Source organism: Sinohyriopsis cumingii, chromosome 6 (assembly GCF_028554795.1).
Source record: "Sinohyriopsis cumingii isolate HCF-2022 chromosome 6, ASM2855479v2, whole genome shotgun sequence".
NCBI lineage: Eukaryota > Metazoa > Mollusca > Bivalvia > Unionida > Unionidae > Sinohyriopsis > Sinohyriopsis cumingii.
Window position 1 is genome coordinate 74,266,290 of NC_142966.1, and position 24,648 is coordinate 74,290,937.

Genomic DNA, 24,648 nt, shown 5'->3' on the forward strand with positions numbered 1-24,648 from the left:
CAGCTACTGCATTGAAATCACCAGTAAAATACACGTCCCCCAGCTGTGAGTACTGATCATAGAGATTTTGAATCAACTCAATTTGCGCTTTGTAACAATCTATGCCATATAATAGGGTCGGCATATATACACAAAAAATATATACATTTTGCATATCAGGAAATTTGAATTCTATGCCAACAACTCTGTCACTATTAACTTCATCTATAAAGTTAGCATATCTCATGAGAGAAGTTTTGCAGAAGATTGCAACTCCTCCTTTACCACATATTATTCGCAAGGTATAATTCCAAACTCTCAACGTTACGAATTTACACAGTTATTTAGCAGTTGCCGAACAGGATGAACTACGTCATTATGGTGTCTAATAGAAATAAACTAACCCATAGTGTACGCAATATGGCGCCGTGTTAGTATGGAAAGTCCATTATGCATGAAATGGTGCAGGGTTTCAGCACTAGTACCATTCTGGACAGAGTCAGTTATAAATTATAAATCAATGATTCAATTGACTTAGTTCTGTGCACTTTTTATCACATTAAACGTTCGTTTTTGAAATCGGTAGTGGGATGCAAACAAACGGGGATGTAGAGTGACACTATAAATGCTGAAGGTAATGTGACCTTTCCCGGATAAAGTTTGAGAGATAGTTTAATACGGAAGCACAAAACAAAAGATCAAGGTCTTTTGCAGGTTAAGGCCGGAAGAATCAGCTGCCGTTAACTGTGTGTATCTCCTTGTTTCAGCGTGCGCCAACATTGAACGATGGCATTAAAAATTGGACCAGATGTTGCAAAACGGATTCTTAATACCACTTATTGCAGAAGGTGAAAACTTTAACGTTCATTTCTGTGTGTTAGAATTTGCGATTTCGACTTTGTTGTTGTTCTGACCTTGCACTTGTCATTGGCTGGCGTTGTCCTTCGCAATACTTTAATCATTATACCAGTTATTTTGCCCGTGATTTAAAACGAGCAATTGTATTAATTATAATTGCTGGTAGTACCTAAATTAAATATGGCAGTCGATAATAGATATAAATATTTGATAAACCGTCACTAGAGAATTTGTTTATTTTCGTTATTTTTAATTTTGTTATACTTTTAAATATTAAACCGAATTGTAACAGCGACCAAGTCCGGTATATTTCAGAACTGTTTTAAAACTTGTGTTCTGCCCAGGGTCATGTACAGTTGTTGACCTGATATAGTGACATTTTACCTCGCAGTGCTTTTGAACCTACCAGTGTGATTTATGTTTCCTGCTAACCTTTAAAAATTATTATGTTAAATAAAAACTCTGTAACCTGGTTCCAAGCTTTATTTCGCTGATAACACCTTTTGTTACTGCCTCTTTTGGTTAGCAAATGTCATCCATGATAATCACAAACTTCCTGGCCCATTATGTTTGGTGCCTAGCTTGTTCTGTCACTGCCCGTGTGCAATCATTGATGATGGTCCAGTTATTATTCTGACATGGGTGATTCGATTGTGATCATGTAGTCTACTGGTACAGTATTGTTATATTTTAGCCATTTCCACTTTCAGCTCATCACATGTGATGCATATCACTTTTCTGCTCGGTAAAATCGTTTTCATTCAGTAAATAGGACATACCAGTGTCACTAATAAAGTAAAATTATACATCACATTACTAGCCTCATGTTGACCGAAGAAGATGAGCAAAAGAGTTTATGGAGTCAGTCTCATGACTGGAAAGTTCTTTAGTTAACAAATGGGTAAGCACAGAATGGAAAATTTCCTCTCCTTGGATGGAAATCATTAAATGGTAAGTCTTTTGTTTTGCTAACTTTTGGTTTAGATCTACTTTGCAACAGGTGAGGTATTCATACATGTCAAGTCTCCTGGATTGTTTGATAGTCTTTAGAATATTGCCTCCATCTTTTGAAGTACCGACAAAAATTCCCAGCAATAAAAAAAGCTGCTGAGCATGTTATTTTAAGTTAAAATATCTTGCTTTCACATGATGCAGGCAAAATTTTTACAAATCAGTGCACTTGAAAAGTGATGATGTGTAAGATCTCACTCAAATTAGGGTCAAGTAATGCATATGAAAATGTACTCTGCAGAGTATACAGTTTTATTCAGCTGCTCACCCGTGAAGTGTTTCACCCAGCATAAGCCATTAGAAATATTTTAACACATGTAACAACATGTATTTTTTTGTAACTGTTTGCACATAAGGTTTCTTTGGTTGACATTGATGTTTGTTATTGGGCCCCCTAAAAAACTTTCTGTTGTACTATGAATTTTGTACCAAGGAAGTTTTACAAATGTGCTTTTATAATATGGTCTATCTGTTAGATGACAATTTTATTTGGCAAATACTAATAATCATAGTAATGAAGGTAGGAGAGTATTAATGGAGATATGAGTGAGTGGCTTTGAACCTGAAAATGCCAATACATTTGAATCTGATGTACATGCTTACATGCGTGCCTGTTAACCCCTCATTTCAGTGGTATTTCAAAATTAAATGCAGAAAAGGCAAACAAGCCAAATTAAAATACTGACAATTTAAAAGTGGACTGCACTTTTAGTTTATTTTTCCCGTCACAATTTAGCCCAGTAGGATCATATTCCTGTCGCTAAGCTAGCTTTTCAAACAGCAGACTGTGAGAGGGGATTCTCATTGCAGAACTGGAGCAACAAGTAGATCTCCACTTTCTTTTCTGACATTTCTGGTAGCAGAAATTTCGGGCAAAAAAGTGGATATCAGCTTACTGGTCTAAGTACAGAACAATATTCATACACATAAAAGGAACAGATCAAGCTCAGAAACAATCAATAGATTAATGCTTATTCAACTGCAGACAACATATTTTGAAGATTTTGATTTCAACAGTGGTCAGAATTTTAGAAAACATATGCCATGTACCAGTCGAACCTAACAATTGGTTACCTGGGTACCCGATCAAAGGGAAATTGTATTAAATGTGAACCTGTACTGCTTTGTTGTATGTTCACACGTGCCAACCCCCAAGAGAGGTATAAGCATAATTTATTACTAATGTAAATGGCAAAAAAGTGTAATCTGAGCATAAAAAGAGCAGTCTGTATATTACATGCCATAATTACAGAAAGAGATGAAAAATGTACATTTATTATTGCTACTTACCTGGATCTGCAGTTAAACTTTTTTACAATATATTGGCCTTATCGATGTGGATTACTACGAGAGTATAGACAGAAAACAAAATGATCAATTATTTATGATAACACTTACTTTAAATAGTCTACATGTCTTACTTTTGCTGAAGTCCACCAATGATTCTTCTTTCAAAGTTTTTAAAGTGATATTGATTTGTTCTTCTCCTGGTGCAAAATGTTTTTAAGTTTACAAAATTCCTCTCCAACATTTTTCAATCATTCAACATCCAGAGGTTAAGCAGGACTTGAATTTTAGGGAGAATTAACTTCTCCTTTTGGGCAGAACAGGAAGTGAGAGCTCAACAGGGAGAAGTGGAAGCAAAGCAAGAAACTATATATAGATAGATAGATAGATGGATGAATGGATAGATGACTATTAAACATGAGGCAGATGTTTGTCTTAATTTCTTTGTTGCGGATAAAACATTATGTAACTACTCATACATAATACATTGAAATGCATGAAATTACTGACATGGCTCCTGTATAGTTGGTATAGGAACTAAACCTTTCTTTCCAACCGAATCAACAGACATGAGTACATCTATCTTTTGAAGGAGGGGTTTTTGTAATCACTCACTTTATACAGCTTAATTACAACAGTCCATTAATAAAATTGCAGATTTATGGTTTTATTATTTGTTTATGTGCCTGTAGTAATTTTAGGCATTGGTTAAATAGTATTTGCTTCACTGATTTTTTTCCGTTTTTTCACAGATACAAGTCAGAAAACAACCTTAACCTTATTGTGCTTCTCATGAATTCCACAGCATAGCATTGTCCGACACGTTTCTGCCCTACATAATGGTATTTTAAAGTTAAATCTACAATAACATAATTCCTAGGCTTTGCATTTCATGAATTGTTTATCTTTCTGAGTATATTTGCCCAGTGGTTCACAAAAGTAGACAATCTAATAAACTGGTACTTCCCAGACAACGAGATGTCCGCCATTATTGCTCCATTACTGTTTCACTTAGTTACAAACTATGAGGGAATAGTATACAAGAGGCAGTTTAAATATCCAGATCTGTTCTTAAAATACAAATTACTATTTACATACTATTCTTAAAGTTTTGTATGTTTTTATCATCAAAGGATAACATGTAGTAATCAGGCAGTGATAGTTGCTAACTTACTCAGGAAAGGGTTAATGGTCAATCAGCTATTAAAACACATGCCAGTGAGGGGTCGTCTAAAAAAAACTATGTTCAGTCAATCTACCGGTACTTCAAAAATAAAAATTACAAGACAAAGTCATTTTTGCTTTCCTAACAGAAGAATTGAAGTTTACATTTTTTGGCGACTTATTTGCTCACTTCACCTGGTAGCGTGACCCCTGACATCTATAAGTCACATCAGTTAAGCTCATTTTGCTTAATATCTGGCGCTATTTGTTTCACACACAAAAAAAATCCTTAAAAAAACTGAAGCAAATATAAATAAATAATGTAAACCTAAAAATTTTGACAAAGCGGTGAACTGACTGCCTACCATGACTGCACAAAAAAATGCTTTTCTTTGCACTCAGCTTTACATTAGGTTAGCCCATCAGTTCAGAAAGTGCATGAATTATGCAAAGTAAAGATGTCTAGTCATTTTAATCATTAATTTTTGCTTTATCTTCATTTTCATTATATTGAGGAACAAACTCAAAGCATACTTTATCAAATTTGTAATAAATGTTATGCTTACCATGGAGGTAATAATCTTATAACTGCTGTGTGTCTTTACTTTCAAAAATATTTTAGAACCTTGAAAAAATAAATAAAAAATAACTTGAAATTTTAAAATTCAATTTCACTGCCAACCCTGATTTACTATATATAGAAATAAAGGAGATTAGACGTTCTAACGATGGATAAATATGCAGCAGCCAGTAGTCCCATGACATGGGCTTCAAACTGTAATCATTATATTTCATTATAATGCGATTTGCTTGCACCTGACGTTTTTTTTATCTGAACTTGGAAACATGTTTTGGGGATGTTTTTTTTTATTTTATCAGGTAGCCAGTTGCCCTTTTTATCACCCAGGTTATTATCAACTGATGGGTACCAAGGTACCCATTTATAGCTTTTTTGTATAGAGTGGAGCTGGGGAAAAGAAAAGAGATGGATAGAGTTAGACAAATATTGAATTATGGCTGTTTCCTTCTCCCTCTCATTTTTGGCAATGCAAAGTACGACTGTTTTGAACTTAGACCTGCAAATGATTTGTGTATCACTGCAGAAAGAGCCTCTCTACTAGACTGAAAGACAACACATATTGAAGAAAAAAATCTGAGTTTGCAGGGGTCACACTACTGGGCAAAGTGGGTGACTACGTAGCCTTAAAATTGAAAACATTGCCTTCGCATGTTAGGAAAGTGACAATAATTTTGCCCTGTGATTTTTTTTAAAGATGTAAATTGAGTGACCATAGCTTTTTAGATGCTCCCTTTCCATAGCCCATTATTTCTGGCTTTGTGTTGTAGCTCAAGGTGAAGTGTAGGCATCAAGCCTTCAGATAGCTGGTGTTCATTTCAGTTGCAGTGACAAACTCTTGCACATTCACAGACAGGTGTTTTGATAGCTGATTGACCATTATCAAGTAAGTTCTAACACAGATGTGGTATATGTCTCTGGTTACAACAACTATCACTGGCCGATTTCCTCATGTAATAATTTGATTATAAAAACATAAATTTGTGTTTTAAGAATATAATCTGTGATATGAAGATTTTAACTGCTGTGTGTAAATTATTTTCTTAAAATCAGTTTGAAACCTAAGTGAACTTGTGAGGGGGGAAATAATGGCAGACATCACTGTGTCTGGGAAATACCATTGTATTAGATTCTCTTTTCATAACCATTTGGGCAAATATATTTAAGAAAATATTCAATCCATAGAAAGCAAGAACTAAATATTATGTTAGTAAAAACATATGGGATAATGCTATGTTGTGGAATTTGAGAACTTCTATAGGCCTGTTCGATAAGGGTTGTTACGTCCCTTGACTTATTAAGTCCCCTAATTTATCCATGATACAACGCTCTTCCGACGAGCAAATCTATATGCTGTGATGGAGGCCAACAAAGCATCGAATTAAAGCTATCCAACAGTATATAATGTGTGTATATATCTTATTAATCACGTCTTCATTTGATATCAATTTATAAGGTTCTCATCAGTCAAAATCGATCTATGCTAATAACAATGTGTTAAAATGCAAAATAAATTTATTTTTTATTTTTTAATCAGTATCGCATGCGAATTTACCGATTTTCATATCCTTCAAATATGCCTCTACCCATGCCGCTTTGCGATGGTACCACATATTTCGATGCTAATTCAATAGATTTGAAGAAAAGATTTCAAGCTATACAACAGCATATAATATGTGTAGATATGCTATTAATTACTACTTCATTTGTCTGTCCATTCCCCATATGCTTTCTTATGTGAACGTTACCGATCTTCATATGCTTGCTACATGCGTCTACCCATGCCATTTTGCACTGGTGCAGTGGTGCCACATATTTTGATGCTAATACTATAGATGTGAAGCATAGAGCCCAATTATGCATATAATTTATTCTGCATGGACAATACTGCTAACTTTTAAGTTCGACCTTTCTTCAGTAATTTCAATTTTGTTCCGGAAATTCCCTTTGTTATGGTAAATCTAAGGACTGGATTTTGACAGAAAACAAAACATGAAATCTATGATGTCTGGTTTTTTTTTTACTCATGTTAGTATATACAAGTATATAAGATGATTTATTCATTGACAGTTGGCATTCATAATCTAATTCAAACATGTATTTGATATTTTTAGAAAGCACATTCTTATTACATATCAGACAGAACTGATAATTTGCTTTGTTTCTAATGTGTCATCTCCTGACAAATCTAATTCATATTCCTCTTCATCTAAGTAAAATATATTTCACTAAAAACTGATTATTACATTATCTAAGTTTGCCAAGATAACAACGAATATATTTAAATATGTGCATGAGGATTTATAATAATAATAATAATAACAATAATAATAATAATAACAATAGTAATAATGCTTTAAATGGGAGAATTTATGTGTTATGGGTTGAATTTTAATGATAATAATATAAATTCAGTCTGTGAAACACATAAACACGCTATCACACTTTTATCTAAATTTAAGCACTCAAGTTGACGCATTCGTAAGGGGGTATTGCTCACCGTAAATAGAGATTGTAAATTTGTGCATACGGTGTCAGTTTTCAATTCACTGAAGAGCTCTTCAAGAGAGTCTATTTTCAGGGGCGGTAACAACTCTTATCGAACAGGCCTATAATGTCAAAGTTGTTTTCCTGCATTTTTGTGAAAATACGGAAAAGAAAAGTAGTGAAGCAAATACTGTATAACCAATGCTGGACATTACTACATGTACATAGAAAAATAGTTAACCATAAATTTGCAATTCTGTCAATAGACTGTTGTAATGAAGCCAGAAAGTGAGTGGTTATATTATGAAAACCCCACTTCTAAAAATAGATGCACTCGCATGTTGGTCGTTTCAGTTCAGTTGGAAAGAAGAGTTTGCTTCATTCATATACAGACTGTAATGCTTCATTGTGTTATCTATGAATAGTTATGGTAATTATTTATCGACAACAGAGAAACTGGGATGAACAACATTGTAGACCGCTCCAGTGGCCTAGTGGTTAGAGCTTTCTGCCTCAGATACGGGAATTCATGTGTTCGATTCCCGGCCGAGTCATGCCAATGACTTGTAAAAATGGTACTAACAGCTGCCTCGCTTGGTGCTCGGTGTTAAGAGGTTAGTGTTAGGACTGGTCGGCCTGATGTCAGGATAATGTGACTGGGTGGGACATCATGCAGCATGATGCCCTAGTGCTAGACATCACTATAAACTGCCATGCTGCAGACATCATAGCGATATGACTGAAAAACTGTTAAAGCTAAGTTAAAAACCCTAATCACACATCACACGAATAACATTGTATGCAGATGCATGTGCATTTGCTCTCATGTACATATTTAAAAAGGGTTGTTTCAAACAGGTTAATAAAAAGAAATGTGACTGCCATTTTGTTGTGAACTTTCATAAGTTTTAAAAAAAACCTTTTTAAAGGGTAGTTGATTAAGCATTTTTACTAACTTAAGTTATAATACTGTAATCTATTTAATCCTACCAGTTAAAATTCAGTGGGATGTATAGCTTCTACAGTGCTCATTTAAAGACATATGACCAAAATGTACTGCATATGAATATACTATTTATACACATACAAAGTGTTTTTATAATATACATTCAACTGAGAAAGTTTTCTACTTTTAAATATTGATTAAAACCAGTGTGAAATGCAAATATGCATACTGAGAAATTGAGGGCGTAATTCAAATAAGAGAATGAAAACACATACATGCACACAAATTATGTGTTTGTGTATTGCATACCTTGATTTCTTTCCCTGTTTAGCTCTCACTTCTCCCTGTTCTGTCCAAAAGAAGTCACTTTCCTAAAATTCAAGTCTAGCTCGATCCCTGGTTTGTTCGTTTGAGGTACCAGTGTGTCATACGTTTTTCAACCACAGACAGTGATTCTTGTGAACGTTCATAAATTATATTAGTGAGATTAAGAAAATAACATAAATGAAAATTAAAACATGAGTAACTGTTATTCATTGTTCTGTAGTTAATTTACTTGGATTTGATACTATGTGCATTTTCGCTCTTAATTTTATGACAAAAATGGTCTTTATGCCAATCTCCCTGATTATGAACACCAATCTCCTTGATTTGGTCCCAGAAAACTTGGCATGTATGGGTATAGGAGGAGAGGAACGTAAAGTGCTGTCTGTACAGGTGAAATGATTCACTTGTGCTATGACAGTATGACTTATTACAGATACAGATATTAACTTGGTCTTTCCATCATTAGAAGGACTGTCCGTGATAGGTTGTCCCCTTTTATGTGATATACTGCTGATATTTCCAGTATCCACATTACAGACAGACATACACTTAGCATCTGTTTATTGCCATTCTCCTCCATGACAAGATAACAGAATTACTTTCAAGCAGATTACATGTTGTCATTGATTATATATTCAATATTTTAGGCCATTGATCCGATGCAGGATTCACTTTAGCCACCTGACAGGTATTTTGATCAAATAAAGAGCTTTACTTAATTTCATTTTTCCATTCTTATTTATCCAGTTTCTCTTAACCCTGATAGGGAAATATAGTTTTGTAGCACATGATCCCACAGAGCTATATTATTTGAGAAAAAATACGAAAACTGCATTCTACTTTTAAATTGTCTGTATTTTAATTTGTCTTGATATTCTGACTTTTCTTCTTTTGTTGAAGGGGGATTGGCCTCTATGCAGTCTGTTCTTGTCCAAACTGCATGTTCATCAGACTCAAATTTAGCACTATTTTCAGGCTCCAGATCACCCATTGGTATCTCCATTAACAATTTTCTTTGCTCCAATAATCTGATACACTTCAGAACTGCAAAATATTTTTGTCATCATAACTATCATCAGCCACTATTTGCCTAACAAATTTATGAACCATGCTGGGAATCAGTCATTTTGGGTTTTCTAGGTAGCCCATAGTTTAAACATGCATCTGTAAAATTTCTTTGATGCAAGTTCACCCTAAAACATAATGCTTGTTCCAGGCCACAATGTGCCATGATTTCATTCTAAGTAATAGTGAAATATCTGCTTGCCCATGAGTAAATCTCCGAGTGCCAATTCAGGAATTCCAAGTTCATTACAAACGTTGGAACTTGCTTCTCCATAATGAATGATCTTTCACTGAGTTGACTTTCTATCACATTTGTGAATGACTAGGATAATTTTAGGTAGTTAACTATGCTACTTGCATAATATTTATAATAGCATTTGAGTGGTCAGTTGAAATGATTTGACCTGACATGACCCTGGCAGCTAGCTCTTATCGTGGTAACATTTGCATGCCTTTTTAACTTTGTTTTTTTTAATTCTACCTCCTTTATTTGATTTTATAAAAGGACATAATTCATATGACAATACAAAGCAGGTATGCTCTTGATTGAGGCTAACAATACAATAAATATGCCTATAGATTGGAGATCAAAACAGTCAGTAGTTAATTAAGTTACTCATGGAAACACTCCCAGCAGTAGCTGTGATGGTAGAGGGACATTTTTCATGTTTGAATACATAAGGGCATATCATATCACATTTATGATGATTACACTAAAATTGAATTAAGACAGCTCTAAAATATAAATTCACCTGACAAAACTTGTTTCATTAGTGTTTATTCCTTAAAGGTTTGCCGCCATTAGGCATTAGTGGCGTTTCAACTGATTGAAATTTCATGAAATATTGTTAGTTACATTGTACTGAAAAAATTTTGTGTAAAGAAATTGTAGCGAGCTATAGGACTAAACACTTTACATTGTAAAAGATGAGAATTTTATGATGGTACATGTAATTCACATTTCCAGGCATTAACTGTCATTTTCAACAGTTAAACAAGCAATATGTCAAGATTTCATTTGCTAGACTGGATCACAGTTTTCTTTAGTCAACAAATAAGAGTCAATACTTTTGTTATTTTTTAGAATAAAAGATGGGATAATAATAATAATGCTTTATTTATAGAGGGTGACTCATTAGTCAAGAGCTATTCTCCCTTGAGGCCCTCTTAAGGAGAGTATAACAATGCACATTATATTAAGATAGCACTAATTACTGTTTATTTTAACATGTTTAGTATTAAAATCCATGCCTGCCCCCACATTATAAGCAGGTTCATGAGTTATCTAGGGAGTGGTGTAATGCTTTTAAAAACAACCGCTTCTTCAACAAGATCAGCGACCCAGGCAATTCTAAAGTCTTCACTGAGAGCCAGTTACCAGCAACCTTCTGAGCCTACTGGTACAAAACACATTCAGACACTTTTTTCCAATATTAGACAAAAATTACGCTGTAGTCGATCTAACTTGACAGTTTTTTTTTATAGCAAAGATGATAAGAGCATTTTTTTTTGTCTGCATCAAATCAGATATGCACTATGAATGCCATTTCTGTTCTGAGATATTAGTAACACAGCATACTTGAGAGACTGGAGCAGCAGTTACGATTCTGTATAGTTTTCGTTATGCTCATTTGAAGTCATAGGGTCAAAATTAAAGTCTCAGTCATCAATGTTATGAGGAACTTGCAATGACCTGTCATAGAACAGATGAGAGCAACAGTGACAGATTTTGACAAAATTGTCACATTCAAGCAAGTCATTATGGTCTAAACATGCACAAAAGGTGAAGTTTATTTGCTTTTCTGTGACTTAATGCCATCTCCCTCCCATTTTGTTTCAGACATTGGATCAGATAAGAAAATTAAAATGTCAGTTTTTGTTTCAATTTTTCAGTCTAGGATGTAATATTAGAAACAGAAGGTTTATTCTTCCAAAGTAAAATTTGATACTGAACTAATGTAATGATCATAAATGAAAGAAATTCACCAACAGAATTCCTGCCAAAAATTAACACATCCTTGAAAAATGTATGAAAAATAATCTCATTTTTATTTAACCCCATTGAAAGTGAATTATGACATGGTGGACACATTGAGGTCCACACCCAGTTCTCTATGTAACATATTGAATGTACAAATGTTTATTTTAAATATGCGTGCATAACTGTATGGTAATGTACCTGCACTATGTTTGTGATGTGTATGATCTTTATGTCATTGGGGAGCAGAACATGGTAGTCACTATTTCTGCTTTGGCAGCTGCAATAGGGTCATTTTCAGCATTTAATGTTTTTGTTACAAGCTTTTCATTTACATATATTTCCTAAACTCCTTCATAAATTTTCATCATACTTGGAAATAACGTGAAAACAATTCATTCTGCAACATGCTTTCTCACATGATCTTGGGTTTAAGGTTATGGTCATTGAAAATTTGCATTGAAGTTTTGGCTAAAGTGGGTTTTTTAAAACTTATTTCCTGATATTTTCTAAAACTCACTTTGGGTGAATTATTATGAAGCAAAAAACAAATCATTCGGTGACATGCACACTTATTCTGGTAACCTTGGGGGTCAATGGTCACAATTTATGCAAGTTATTGGTGAGATCAACGTGTATGTCCTGGCCTTTTGTTACTTGATTGATCCAGCTCTTCAGCGCTAATATGTGTTTTAATTTCCAGCATTAGGTAAAATTTCAAGCATCTTTTGTCTTATCAGTAATCAGAGGAAGAACTATCTTTTATTCTTTTTCCTTTAGTTTTTTGGATATTAAAGAACAGTGTGAAGTTATTTTATAGGTCTAACTATGTGTCTTATGGTCTGGAGTACCATAGAATAAGAAGGAAAGTAGGCAGCACTGATAAATAAATAAACAAAATAAATAGATGAATAAATATTGTTGACATTCATAAACAAAAGTATGAACTTTTATATGCCTACCATAAAGAAGAACCTAATCAATTTCATGGTCAAATGTCATGAACACGGAGACTAAAACAGTAAAAATGGTTTATAAACCATAATTCTAGTCACATCCCTGGACCAGACTTTGTGGATGGTTTGCATTTGGGGAAAGGAATATGCCAATTGAATTACGCAAAAATGTAAAATGTCATTTGGAATGGGGCACAGGCAGACGCCATCAGCCTTTCCCAAACCAATAGAAAGTGCATCCTCATCTCATGCCTCAGCATTCAGAACTGGAGAGACAGTTAATGGTGGATAGTTTCTGATTCTACCTGGTCACCAAATAAAAAAATCTATGGATGCCCCTTATTTATTTATTCCTTTCATGATTGGAAGGTGTGTCTTTTTAAATAATTGTTTAAAAAAAAGCCTTATTTTCTAGTTATTCATTCATTTTAAAGCTGGAGACCAATTTCCTGTTGTACCTTATAAGTTTTCATGTTATAAAAACCTTTATCTCAATTGTCAAACAAGTCTTTTCTTATCAATGGTTTAAAGTCTATCATTGGGTAGAAGATGGTTGTATTATAATGAAATAGACATTGTTATTAACGACTTAATGTTCAGATGCAAAGTTAGAAACACATGCACTGTTTATTTTGATCTTTTTTAATAGGCTGAACTGTCTTTCATTGGTGTTTTTTATTTGGTTTTTTATATTTAGCACAAAAAAATGATGGATACTAATTTTTTCATGAGAATTTTTTGGCTCGATTATTTCTGTACAGCAGTAAATCCCAAACCTTGAACTGTTAATGTACTTGGGATTGTAGCTTTGGGCTTTGCCTTTTCATGTCCATGCATCACAAACCAAACTTTGACATCCAGGCAAGTTCATTGTCATTTGAAATTGTTGAAGTTTTCAGTTCTTTTTATTAAAATAATTATTCTGAAAGAAATGAAAAGAATGAGATCTGAAAATGCATACTAAAAATGAGGGGAAAAAAATGAACTCTGCAATAGAAATGAAAATTATTAACGGTAATAATGACCTTAAATAGAATGTAGAAATATGACATTCTCCATATTCAGTTAGTAAATATTAAAGCAATTTTGTACTATACAATATATCAATTTAAATTATACAATTTTATATAGTGCATTAGCATTAAGTCCATTAGGATACAGAGTATCTAACTTATGGATCCAATAAGTTTCTTTTATGAGTCTATTCATGTCACCATGCACAATATCTATTGGCATGAAAGAAAAATCAAGTAGAGAGTGATTATTGGTGTTAAAGTGTGTTGAAATATTAGAGGAAAGCTGAGGATTCCTATAATTTTTTGTATGAAAGCGATGATTATTCATTCTCTTAGAAACTTGTTGAAGTGTTTGTCCAACATATTGCATGCTACATTTTTTACAGGTTATTAAATAAATCACATCAGTTGATATGCAGTTAGTGTTATCACGTAGAGAAAATACCTCTTTTGTATTGGCACTACTGAAAGAAGTACTTTCTCTTATGTTTGCACATTGAAAGCACCAGTGTCTGTTACATTTAGATGACGAAAAGTGTATATTTTTATTTTCTGTCTGTTTAGTTCTAATTAAAAAATCTTGGGTCTTCTATAAGAGAGAATTGGTTTAATTTTGTAAAGTGATTTGACGCTGGTTTTATTGGATAAATTTAGGAGACTATAATATTTATTAATTATACGACCTATATTAGGTAATGAAGGATTATATTGTATTGTGAAAGGAATTACATGTCTATTTTATATTCTGCTGTGTTTAAAGGCTCATGTTGAGTAAGATTACAGGCTTTGTTCAGCGCAGAATCAATTATATATGTAGGATAATTTCTATTTTGGAAATAAGTTCGTAATTTATTCAATGAATTTTGTAATTGACAATCATCTGAAATAATGTGTCGGTATCTTTTGGCCTGGCTATATGGTATACCGTTTTTACATGACCTGGGATGACATGAAGAATATTCTACATATTGGTGGATATTAGTTTCCTTGATATGAATATTTGTAGAGATAGTGTTATCAATATTTTTTATTACATTTACATCTAAAAATGAAACGTGTACTAAATGCAGTATATGTAAATTTAATCGTCAGGTGAAAATGATTTAGGCGATCAATACATTTTTTTAGTTCTTCATTTGAATGGTTCCAGATCATAAATATGTCATCTAAAAATCTGAACCAAACAGATGGATTAAACTTTTCGTTTTGAAGAAAATCTTTTTCTAATTTACCCATGTAGGAGCCATAGGACTACCCATTGCTGTACCAATTATTTGTATGTAATTCATATTATTAAATTGAAAATAATTGTATTCCAAGTTTTATTATTTTACAAATATCATCACTAGATAGTGTGCTGTTATTAGGATTGTTATCAATAAAATATGTACATGCTTCAATACCATCTGCATGTGGAATGTTGGTATATAGTGATGTTACATCTAATGATACAAGGATTGAGTTATCAGATAGCTGTGGAATAGACTTCAACTTTTTAAGAAATCAGTGGTATCTATAATGTATGAAGGAAGTGATTTCATAAAAGGTTGTAAAACACCATCAATAAATTTAGATAGGTTTTCAGTATATGAATTATAACGTGATTTAATGGATCGTCCTGGATAATTTAAAGGTAAATTATGGTCAGGATTTTTATGAGTTTTGGGTAATATGTAGAATTGAGGTGTACGTATGTTAAGAGGGAAAGTATGAAATTCCTCATACGGAATAATTATTTTTAGCAATCTCATTAATGCATGTTGAAATTTTTTTATTTGATTTCTATTGACGGGTTTTCGTTAATATGTTTTTAGTATTTTTCATCATTTAACTGACGTTCAACTTTTTTAACATAATCATCTTGATTCATAATAATAATAGTGTTTGATTTATCAGCCTTTTTAATAACTATACTGTCGTCATTCATTAGATTATATAAAGACTTAATTTCATCCTTAGAAATATTACTATGATATTGCTTTTTATGATTATCAGTTAATATCTCTTTTGTGATCGTGTCAATATAAAAATCTAAATATGAATCATGTCCACTAGGTGGTGTAAAAGATGATTTAATTGTATTAAAATAACCCATTTTTTTAGAATGAAAGAAATCGATTTACTCTCAGAATTGTTGTATGCTTTATCATAAAAAAATTCTTTTAATTTTAGGCGTCTAGAAAAATTTAAAATTTCTTCAGCTAATTTAATTTTATGTGACATTTTGTTTTGGGACAAAATTTTAGTCCCCAGTATATAGTCATTATCAGTTAATATTCTATGTGAGAGGTTTAAGACTGTTTCTTTACCTCTCTTAATTTGTTTTCTTCGCTTTGTTTCTTTTATTCCACTCTGTTCTACTTTTGAATCTGTGGAACCTCCTATTCTTTTGTCTTGTGATGTCGTCTCTATTAGCCCTTGTAAAATCTTTACCAGGTTTGTCAGTGTCTTTCTCATGGTCACTGTTTCTGATTCCCCCAGTTTTATGGCTTCAGCGTATGTCTTCTTTGTTGTGCCCTGGGGAGTCAAGTTTTCTCACTGTTGTTCATGCTGTTGATTCTTGTTTGAATTTACAAAATTCCTACTTTTGTCTTTGGTTTACTGAAGTTTTGGGAGGTACTATAAGTGTATTACTCTTCCTTGCTGTAGTTTCTATGGGTTTTGAATACTTCCTTTCTTGCTGTTCATTACTCTGTTTTTGTGATGATTTGCTGCTTTTATGCAGCTGTTTATTCAGTTGTTGTGATGATTTGCTGCTTTTCTGCTGCTGTTTTTTTGGTTGTTGATGGATTATATGCTGTTCTCCATTTTTTTTTAACTTGTTTATTTTTCTCTTCTTTACTCTTTCGTAAATTGTTCAGTTTTTCATTTTTCTTCAGAAGTATATCATTTTTCATTGATTCTGTTTTTTGATATACTTCTTGGTAGAAACATAAAAGGCTTTGCCCATCTAGTTTCTTCCTCAGTTCATCCTTAACATTTTCCATCTGTTTTCCCACATTTTGTGAAATTTTTTGTTGTTCTTCTGCTAATCTCTCACATATGTTTAGCGAGACTTTATGTAACAGACTGTTGATAGAATCTGGGAAATCTTCATTTCCGCTTCCTATGTATATCTTCAGTTTCAGTCATAAACCTGATGGAACGATCCCCTCCTCAACACATTTGTTCAAGAAACTGCTGTGAAGGCTGCTTTTCATTTGTTTTTCAGATAGTTTCAATATTTTATATTTCAAAGACGTCATTACTCTCGGCGGATCATAATTTGATGCCATTATGTTGTTGAAAAATTTCAGAATTGTGATTAAAAAAAACAACAGTTCTTTTTATTTATATTTTTGTTTTTAAACTATAAATCCGGGGAGGTATATATGACATCCATGGAATGTATAATCAGTAAGCACTGCCATTTCATATTAATGCATTCCCACCCACCTTTTGACCCTCAGGCAATGTTAAGGCCATTTGACATTAACAATATACATGTGTCTATTGAACAGGAGGGCAGGCTGGACATAAATTTAATCTATAAAATGTTTATTTCAGATTAACCCCATGTACTTTCGGAGGTTTCCATCACACATCATTGACCATGCACAAAAATAAACCTGCTGCACCCCTCCCCACTGCCCAAAAGGAGCTGATCAACAACTCAAAGGTCAGGGGAATTGACATTCTCCGAGATCCAAAGCTCAATAAGGTAACATTTATGAGTACTGCATCATAGCTCACTGTTATAACAGTATCTGATTCCAGAATTTCTAGTTTTTGGTTCTGGACACTCAGTTTTGTTTCATAGAGTTAAAAAAAAATCCATATCCGTCACAAGGGTTTGGAGTGAGGGAAGGGGAGAAGGGCTGCACAATTGGCGGTGACTTTCACTCGGTGATATCTGGCTTGTAGGGATGGTCAAAGATAATAGCTTTTAAAGTAGATTTTAAAAACCATGATTTTAAAATCTCATGAAGAAAGACCAGATTAATATCTGGTTTTTATCAACTCAAAATAGTAATTCTGCTTTGATACAGTCCTACCCGTTTATGTCGATATCCTCGGGCCCAAGGAAATATTGTCGATGTAGGCGGATGTCGAGATAAGTGTTAGGGGTTGGGTCTGAAAAAATGATACAAGTTAAATTCATCAGCAAGGAGTGACCTGTCGTCAGTGAGTAGCATTTACACTTTGAGAAAACAAACAATGGAAATTTTGAGTACATGAAGACAAAACCAGTGTGAAATACACTTGTATATTGACAAATTACATTTTGGTTACCTTTGTGTAATGAAATCCACAATAAAATATTGTATCGGTCCCATCCTGATGTGAAAAACATTCACTACGATATTCAATGTCAATATTAGCACATGGTTACATAGTTATTTACATGCTTCAAGTATGTGTACTTAAATTGGTCTAGATTTTGGTCAGTCTGTTCCCATCTTATTGAGGCTACCAAGAGGATGGAGCTATTCACAGGGAAATGAAAACCTTTCAACAATTTAGTTTAAACAGTACATGTATTTAGTTACAGAAGTCATCGTGAAAAGTACATAAAAGCGAACAAGAGATATGCGGCTGATATGATTAATGAAGGAATAATATTGTATACATTGATACATGCTAATGAGGTATTAAAAGAAAATTATTCTTACAATACAATATTGTAACAATGTCAGCTCAAGTGGTATTCATTTCAAATACATCCCGGAGATAACAAGTTATGAATTCTCTCAAAATACAAATACATGTAGCAGTAAAAGATTTTAATGACCAATACATATACATGTAATTTAGATATTATCTATAGCATAATCAGTGCATAAAATTACAATAAAATTTAATTTAATTTAAATTAAAATTTAAATTAATTGTTGTTAGCACAAGTTGGCATGGGAGATAACGAGAGTACATGCATTTCTGAACTTCATGCAAACTTCTTCTGTTTGAGCCTTGATAGTCATTCTCTCTGGAGAAAATGCTGCAACTTTTCCAAGTGACCATGTGCTTCTTCCGATATTACCAATGAGTTTGATTGTGCAAAAAATCTTGTCAAACCATCACATATTGAAAAGGCCTCTCTGCATGAAACACATGGCAAAGGTAGTGTTTCCAATTCATTATTATCATCAGTATTAATCATGTTGTCTTCTGTACTGTCTTCTGAAACGTAATCCATTTTTTTCGGCAGCGATAATGTCATCATCTGCTGGAGCTGTTCGGCATTGTTCCTTGTCATCCGTTTCAATAGCCATCCGAACAATCTCATCCATCATAATTCCAATACCTTCATATAAACCATCTTCTTCAAGACTATGTGGGATATCTGATGGGGAGAATCCATGAAATTCCTCGTTTTCGGGAAAGAAAGTGTGCATAAAGCAGTTCTGTATGGTCTCTGGCTTCACTGATCCCCAAACTTTCCTCAAGTTGTACAGAGCCCCAAGCAAATCTTCCTTAAATTCTTCATGCTGATCAATTGCAGCCAGCTTTTTATGGGCAAGAAGTTTTCGATAATGTCGTTTTAGATTCTGGGTGATTCCTTGATCCATCGGCTATGTGAGTGACGTGGTATTGGGCGGAAGAAAAATTAGTTGGAGATCATCCACACGTGGGTGTGCAAGCAATTTTTCTTCCTTGCACTTTCATTTTCTGTTGAGTTTCCTTATCCACACTATAAAAATGTCTGACGTCATCCAAGCTTTTGTGTTTGCATAATAATCCACAGGAAGATGGTGCACATTTTTAAAATGGCGAGACTTCTTAGACTTGCCAATAACTAGAAGTGGCATTTTATCATTGTTAGTCATGTTCATTGTGACTAGAACATAGATGCAGTCTTTAGGCTGTTTCCCTCCAACACATGGTTGACCTTTGATGCAGTATGTCTTGTCTGGAGTAAACTTAAAGAATAAAACTGTTTCGTCCACATTGTATATATTCTCAGACTTATAATTCTGCAATATATCTTTAAGTTAGGCTTTCCATCCATCAAGCTGTGATGTGTCTGCTGAGTTGGCTTCTCTACAAATCCTTTTGTATCCAATGTTATGACAAACTTTAAAGCGACTGAACCAACTACTTGTTGCAGCGAAGTTCTCCACACTAAGTTTTCTCATAAATTCTTTCGTTTTTTTTATGATCATATCACGCGTAGTCTTTCTTTATAGACTCAGCAGCTTTCATCCATCCTGACAGGGTGTTATGTTTAAGAGAAAAAATTTCACAGACATCTTTGCCAGATGCTCCACCCTCAGCTTCCTTAACAGCCAGATATTTAGTTTCCAGAGACTGTAAATTTAATTTGCATTTTACACTGCCATTGGTAGCCATCGTAAATATAAAGTTAAAAAGGAAACTTTCACAAAACAATAAACTTGTTTTAATCACCAATCACTTTGGAAAATGCAAGAAGCAATCAAATTTCATTGCTTTTATTAAAGTTGCTGCGAGAAGCCAACTTTATAGGACCTAACAAAAGCCTGGTTTTTTTTATCTGATCGTGACAATAAAGCCTGGTGGCAAGATCAACTAATTGTTGATTAAGTGCAGGTTGGAACTGGCCGCTTGCCGACATAAATGATTAGGCAGGAAAATTAAAGCCTGGCGGCACGATCAACTAATTGTTGAACAAAGTAATGGTCAGAACTGGCAGCTTGTCATCATAAATGATTAGAAAACAAAGGATTTGTTAAAGCTGGGACCAAGGGCTTCTGTCGACCTGTACGTTTATTTTTTATCTCGACGTCAACATAACAATTTTGGTAGTAATAGTAGACCAAGGGACCGGGGCTTTGCTTTTTTGTCGAAATAGGCTGCTTGTCAACATAAGTGATGTCAATATAAGTGGGTAAGACTGTATCATATAAAAGACTTTTGTTGATTTATGTCTGTTATGCCCTATCACAGAGACCATTGTTTTGTTGTCAGGATAATATTAGACTGGGTTTGTTTTCTGTATGATAATTGATGTTCACATTGGCAGCTGGAAATACTTAACAGCATTGAGCTTAGTAATTGCCGATTCCACTTTCACTGTTCAGTCTAAAACAACATTTTTGCATCATTGGCATAGAAAGAAGTAAGAGGTTCCATTACATTCATCCTGCTACAAAAGGGTGACATAATAAAGCTACATGTGATGCTTTCCCTATTGGGTTTACCACCACTTAATATTTTCAGAATTGTACAGTTACCAATAGCTATCTATATCTGTGACATATTTATTGAAAAACTATGCAAACATTATTTCTGGCAATATGACATTAGCAAGATGTATATACACATGCACCTCTCTGTCAGTAAGTCTTGCAGAGTTCCAAAATATAGACCATAATCAAACCGAGAACTCAAGGGACTCTGGAAAATGGGGGACATCAACAGTTTGAAGGTGGAGAGGTGTGCAGGTTAAGTGGTTAAAATCTCTGTCATTTAGTAATCATGTTGGAAACAATTGTGAATAAAAAACTTTTTCTAATGAAGTTTTTTGCTTTTCTGTATAAATTGCCTTTCCTTTTTGATATATCCAGTCTCTGAAAGATCATTAAAACATTACTTCAGGTGGTTTGAGCATGCATGACATGTATACCAGCAAAGACTGTGTATTATGTCACTGCTTTTTGCATGTGACTCGATACATTCTATTGTTACCATAAATTCAGAATAAAACAAGATTCATTATTTCAGAAAAAGACTGACATTAATTAAGATAAACAACATTGAAACTGTATTATTTGTTATTGTTATCTTAGTGAAATATTGATGCTATGGTTTCACTGCCAGTTATAGCAAAACATCTGAGCAAACCTCTTGAGTTTCTATTAGGGAGAAGTTCACAACAAACTTCAGAGCATGCTTCTCCAAAATTAGTCCGATCTGTGAAAATAATCTTTTCATGCACCTTTCATGGTTGGCTTGTTATTGTTGATCACATTTGCAAATGAATATGATAATCTTCAAACTAATGTTGGTACCTTAATTTAATGTTTACAGTGTTTATTTAGTGAATAGAGAGGAACAGACTTAACATAACTGTGACTGCTTGCTCTTACACAGATGGGATTTGCATCCATTTTGATTTGATCCAAAATTTATGTGATAAAACAGCAAAGGTCAGTTTTTAATTATTGTAACAGTGCATCCAACGCTTTCAGGTCAGAGATCAAAACAGTTGGTACTTGATTAAGGTCTCAAGGAAATGCTGCAGTGGTTGATTGACACTGCTCACATTTGAATACAAGAGAGCCTATCGCAATGAAACAGAATAAAAAGAAAAAACCAAAACACACTTTTAATATCAGTGATATGTTATATGTCACTGCTGTTTAGATTTCCCTTTCTGCAATGGTAAAACTCTCATCCATATTAGGTGCACCATCCTCTTGCCCTAGAAGTTCTTAGAACATGTACATTGACCCAGTCTGACTTCATAATAAGCCCCTTTGATATAAAGCACCCTCATTCTTTTCCTGACATACTAAGTATGTGAACAAAATATTAGCTTCAACAAAAATACAACAGTAATAGTTTCTTCTTCCTCTCCATCTGAATCCTTAAGATGTCATAGTGTATATTTAACTGGAATTGACTGCATGTCTGCAAATATAAGAGGGATAGAACTATAGCTACCACCCTAGAGGAGATAACAGCTACTTCTCAGAGGATTGATCTCCCCCCCCCCACCCAATAAGAAAGGGTGGAGTACCATCATCCAGTAGTGTCTTCTAAGAAGAGGGCAGCATTTATCATAAAGTATTGTAAGCTTGCTGAAATTGAGTGAGCTCCCCACCCCCTCCCTGGACTCTAGGATGAAGGGGAGTAACATCCAAAGTACAAAGAAACCCAGTATTAGAACTGAACCCTATTGTTGGATATGGTTGTGCATTCACTCCACCCTCAACCTCTTTGGGGGTTGGAAGGTCAAAATTCTTCCTGAGCTCGGGTGATGACTGGTTCACACAACCCTAAGAGGGTGATTCATCATTCCAGTCTTTTAGTTCAGAGGAAAGTTTTTCTTACGGATCTTTTTATTGCCATTGACTCACCAGTCATTGGGTGCAGACATCTGGTCACACTGCTGGTCTCTTGTTGCCAGGGACCAGTTAAAATACTAGCCACTGGTCACCAGGTACCGAGAACACGTTATGCCAAATCATGGTATGAGGATCAGATCAAACTGCATACTATCCCCACATTACCAGATTTTCCGGCTTAAGGGACAGAGCCTGCATTTATCCACACTGACAGGAAAGGAAATTGGATCGATGTCCCCCCCTTCCCAATATATCCTTTCAACACCTTTTGGGATGTGGAGTTTCCTTTTTTGAAGGGAGAGATCATCTTGTACTGACACAGATATCTTCTGTATGGCCCTCAGCAAGTACTGGTGTTTAGGTTCAAAGACCACCACTTGATACTCAGGCAGGATCATGAAAGGAGAGGGTTAGTGCCCTTTCACTAAGAGGCCTAGGAGAGATGAGAAAATTATCCTTCAGACAAATCAACAATTAGTTAAATGATTCCTGATGAATTAACTAGTAAATTCTCTAAATTGTAACATGAAAATTTGAGAGGAACTTGTAATATTATAAATTTTAATCCAAAATGATACTATAATGTTGTACACAAGTCCAAAAGAATCAAGTGTTCTGAATGAATTCTGGATTCTCAGAAGTACTGATGAGCCATTAGTCTTCATGTATCACAATTGCATTGTCCAAATCATCTTTGAATAAATTCAGATTGATCCCAGAATAGTATTTTAGCCCAGTGAGCACTTGTGATTCTGATGAATGATTGAAACAAATGTTTCTTCTCAGATTATATTTTAACACAATATTAAACACATCTGCAGACTGATGTTACCATGAGAATCTAGTCGATAGGAATGAACTAACTGTCCACTAGTACTTCCATATAAAAACCTATACGGCTTTAAATCACAATTTCCCCTTACTTGCTATCATGACCTGTTACAATAGCCCACATTGCAAAAGAACCCACATGACCAACCCATCCCATGGGAGTTTTCTCAAAACTCAACAGGTTTATTATAGATATTAATATTTAATGATTGTAAACACCAATTTATAGATCCTATGCAATCTACAGGCATACTCCAAAGTAAAAGAATAAACACAATACAGATATACATAACACTTTAGTCAACAGTCCTATTCCTGCCATTGCATTACAGGATTAAATGTTCCACCAATGTAGGTTCCTTGCATCAGCTACTGGCCCATTAAAACTGGCCAATAAAGGAATAGCAGTTGTCAAGGGACAACTGAATTTCCAAAAGCAGAGAATGCGGCCATAATTATAGCAAAATAGCCAGGTAAACCCTTCTTTCAGCACATCCCTCAACAATCATACTTATCATGGAGAAGCTGGAGAGGCAAATGCAAGTTGAGGAAGTCTGCTGTCTTCTCCTCCTTTCCCAAGAAAATGGGGGTGGGGCATCCCTGTGTACACTTCACCACCCATGCAGTGCATCCCTCATCCTATAATGCAGGTATTTGAATAACCCATATTTCAGAGGCCTGGTCGAGTATCACAGAATATTGAAGTGTCCTTTCCATAATGAAGGATGGTTTACATCAGTGATTCACAGAACTCTCATCTCTCTCAAGGACATCCATCCTCTTCCACCAGTCAAAAGTAATAAACTTAAAGGATGAGGTGGACACCCTTCTTCAGGATTGTACAGTAGAGATGTTTCAAAACATCCAGTCACCAGCATGCTACTCCCAGATATTTCTTATCCCCAAAATTGTTGCAAAACGAGGTTGATAATAGATCTTTGCCCCCTTGAACAAATGAGAGGAAACCATCAAGATGAAAACTGCAGCGTCAGTTCAAAACACTATCAGTCCCACAGACTTGATAGTTTCTCTTGATATTTAGGATACATATTTTCATATCCTGATCTTTCCTCCACACAAGAAATACTACCGTTTTTGATCAGTCAGGAGGTGTTTCAGTTTGAGTCATGCTGTTTG

At 34.3% G+C, this 24,648-nt stretch overlaps 1 protein-coding gene across 2 annotated transcripts in view; it reads left to right on the plus strand.

Annotated features, from left to right (window-relative positions):
* Positions 1–675: 675 nt before the first annotated feature.
* The window catches only part of LOC149797216 (NADP-dependent malic enzyme-like), a 79,474-nt gene continuing 55,501 nt past the window's right edge, over positions 676–24,648 (plus strand). For both annotated transcript variants that reach the window (XR_016421786.1, XM_089961904.1), the window contains exons 1-2: positions 676–827; positions 17,198–17,351. Coding sequence is in view for 1 of the 2 variants with exons in the window: in XM_089961904.1 (XP_089818030.1) it covers positions 766–827; positions 17,198–17,351 (216 nt within the window). In the remaining variant the exon portion in view is untranslated. The remainder of the gene's footprint in view (positions 828–17,197; positions 17,352–24,648) is intronic.